The 1,514-nt window shown below is 40.0% G+C and overlaps 1 protein-coding gene across 1 annotated transcript; it reads left to right on the plus strand.

The window, feature by feature from the left end:
• Window positions 1-111: 111 nt before the first annotated feature.
• On the plus strand, window positions 112-474 carry TM35_000084050 (RNA-binding protein; the record flags this gene model as incomplete). Its single annotated transcript, XM_029024270.1, has 1 exon — window positions 112-474. The coding sequence occupies one exon, from the start codon at window positions 112-114 to the stop codon at window positions 472-474; it is 363 nt and encodes a 120-aa protein (XP_028884673.1).
• Between the last annotated feature and the right edge of the window lie 1,040 nt (window positions 475-1,514).

Consider the following 1,514-nt stretch of genomic DNA (forward strand, 5'->3'; position numbering starts at 1 on the left):
TTATTATTATTATTATTATTATTATTATTATTATTATTATTATTATAGTGACGCGCAAGGGGTTCAAGCAGCCAAACGCCGTCAATTTCTGCTGTGCTTGAGTGTGTGATCATGCCACAGGGCCGTGCACGTCTCTTTGTGGGACAACTTAACTTTGAAGCCACTGAAGAGGACGTATGTGCCCTCTTTGACTTCTACGGTAATGTGCTTCACGTGAATATACTTCGAGATAAGACGAGTAACCGCAGTAAGGGTAGTGCGTTTGTGGAGTACGGCTCAACAGAAGAGGCGGACTGTGCGATAATGGCTCTACACAACCGCTACAACATGGAAAGGGATAAACCACTACAAGTATCATACTGTGGGAAGTCGGATGTCATTTCTGATTTTGGCCGTGAGCATGCGATGCAGCTACACCGTGAGAATGATGTTAATCCACCTCCTCCTCCTCCACCTGCGCGAACAACACACTAACGCCTTATACCATAAGAAAAAAAAAATCTACTGTGCACTTTGGAAACAGAAGACCCTTTGCTTTAATACGAAAACAAGAACAGCAAAAAAAAAAAAACAAGAAAGAACACCTATATATATATATATATTTTTTTTTTGTACTTTTCAGCAATATGTACGTTCTCTGTTTTTTTTTTCTTTTCCCTGCGTAAATGAATACTTGCCTTATTTCCCCCTTTTTTTTTCTTCTTTTCATGGGGTTACTCTATGAAATTCTTCCTTCTCTGCACCTATTTCTATAGTAAGAAGCTAACGCCAATTTTTTTTCTTACTTATTGCAGGGAAGCGTTAAGACCATAACTATGATGAAATTATACCTTTCTTTATTTAATACTGAGCATACTATAAATATTAAACAAACATCAAGATCCTCCCTGGCGCAGTCGGCAGCGCGTTAGGCTGTTAACCTACAGGTCGTTGGTTCGAATCCAACGGGAGGAGGTTTTTCCACCATCCTCATCCTAATCAACAAAGAAGGATGGATGGATGTACTCCTGATGGAACTATTGCTTCTCTAAACTGTCCTCCTAGTTCCTTGCGGCAGTGAGGCGGGAAACATATTAAACCTTGGGGAACCTCTACGTCTCCTTTCCCTTCTCATATATGGGTCCTTCTTCGCACATTAGAACTGGGAATACCTTCGATTATGGAAAACTTGATGGTATCGTACAAAAAAAAAGCGTCTCTCGCTAACCCATGAGGCAGCAAAATATGTAGGAGTTCATTGAGGCCAAATTATCACAAAACGAAAAAAATAACAAAAAATAAAATAATACAAAACCAAAAATAACCAAAAACATATTACAACAGCTTAAGAGTCTCACTAAGTGAAGGTGCCTTCGACTTCCGTATGCACTGTGGTCCTTTTTGGCCGCTGGGACTGTTGCTGTCTGTCTATGATGAATGCTATTTTTCGCTGCCACTGAACACACCGTGAAGCACATATACATTTGCATTCTTGCATGAACTGTCGTTTCTCTGAATATCTTCCACCCCTCTTC

The sequence above is a fragment of the Trypanosoma theileri genome (genome assembly GCF_002087225.1).
Source record: "Trypanosoma theileri isolate Edinburgh chromosome Unknown TM35_Tth_8_V1, whole genome shotgun sequence".
NCBI lineage: Eukaryota > Euglenozoa > Kinetoplastea > Trypanosomatida > Trypanosomatidae > Trypanosoma > Trypanosoma theileri.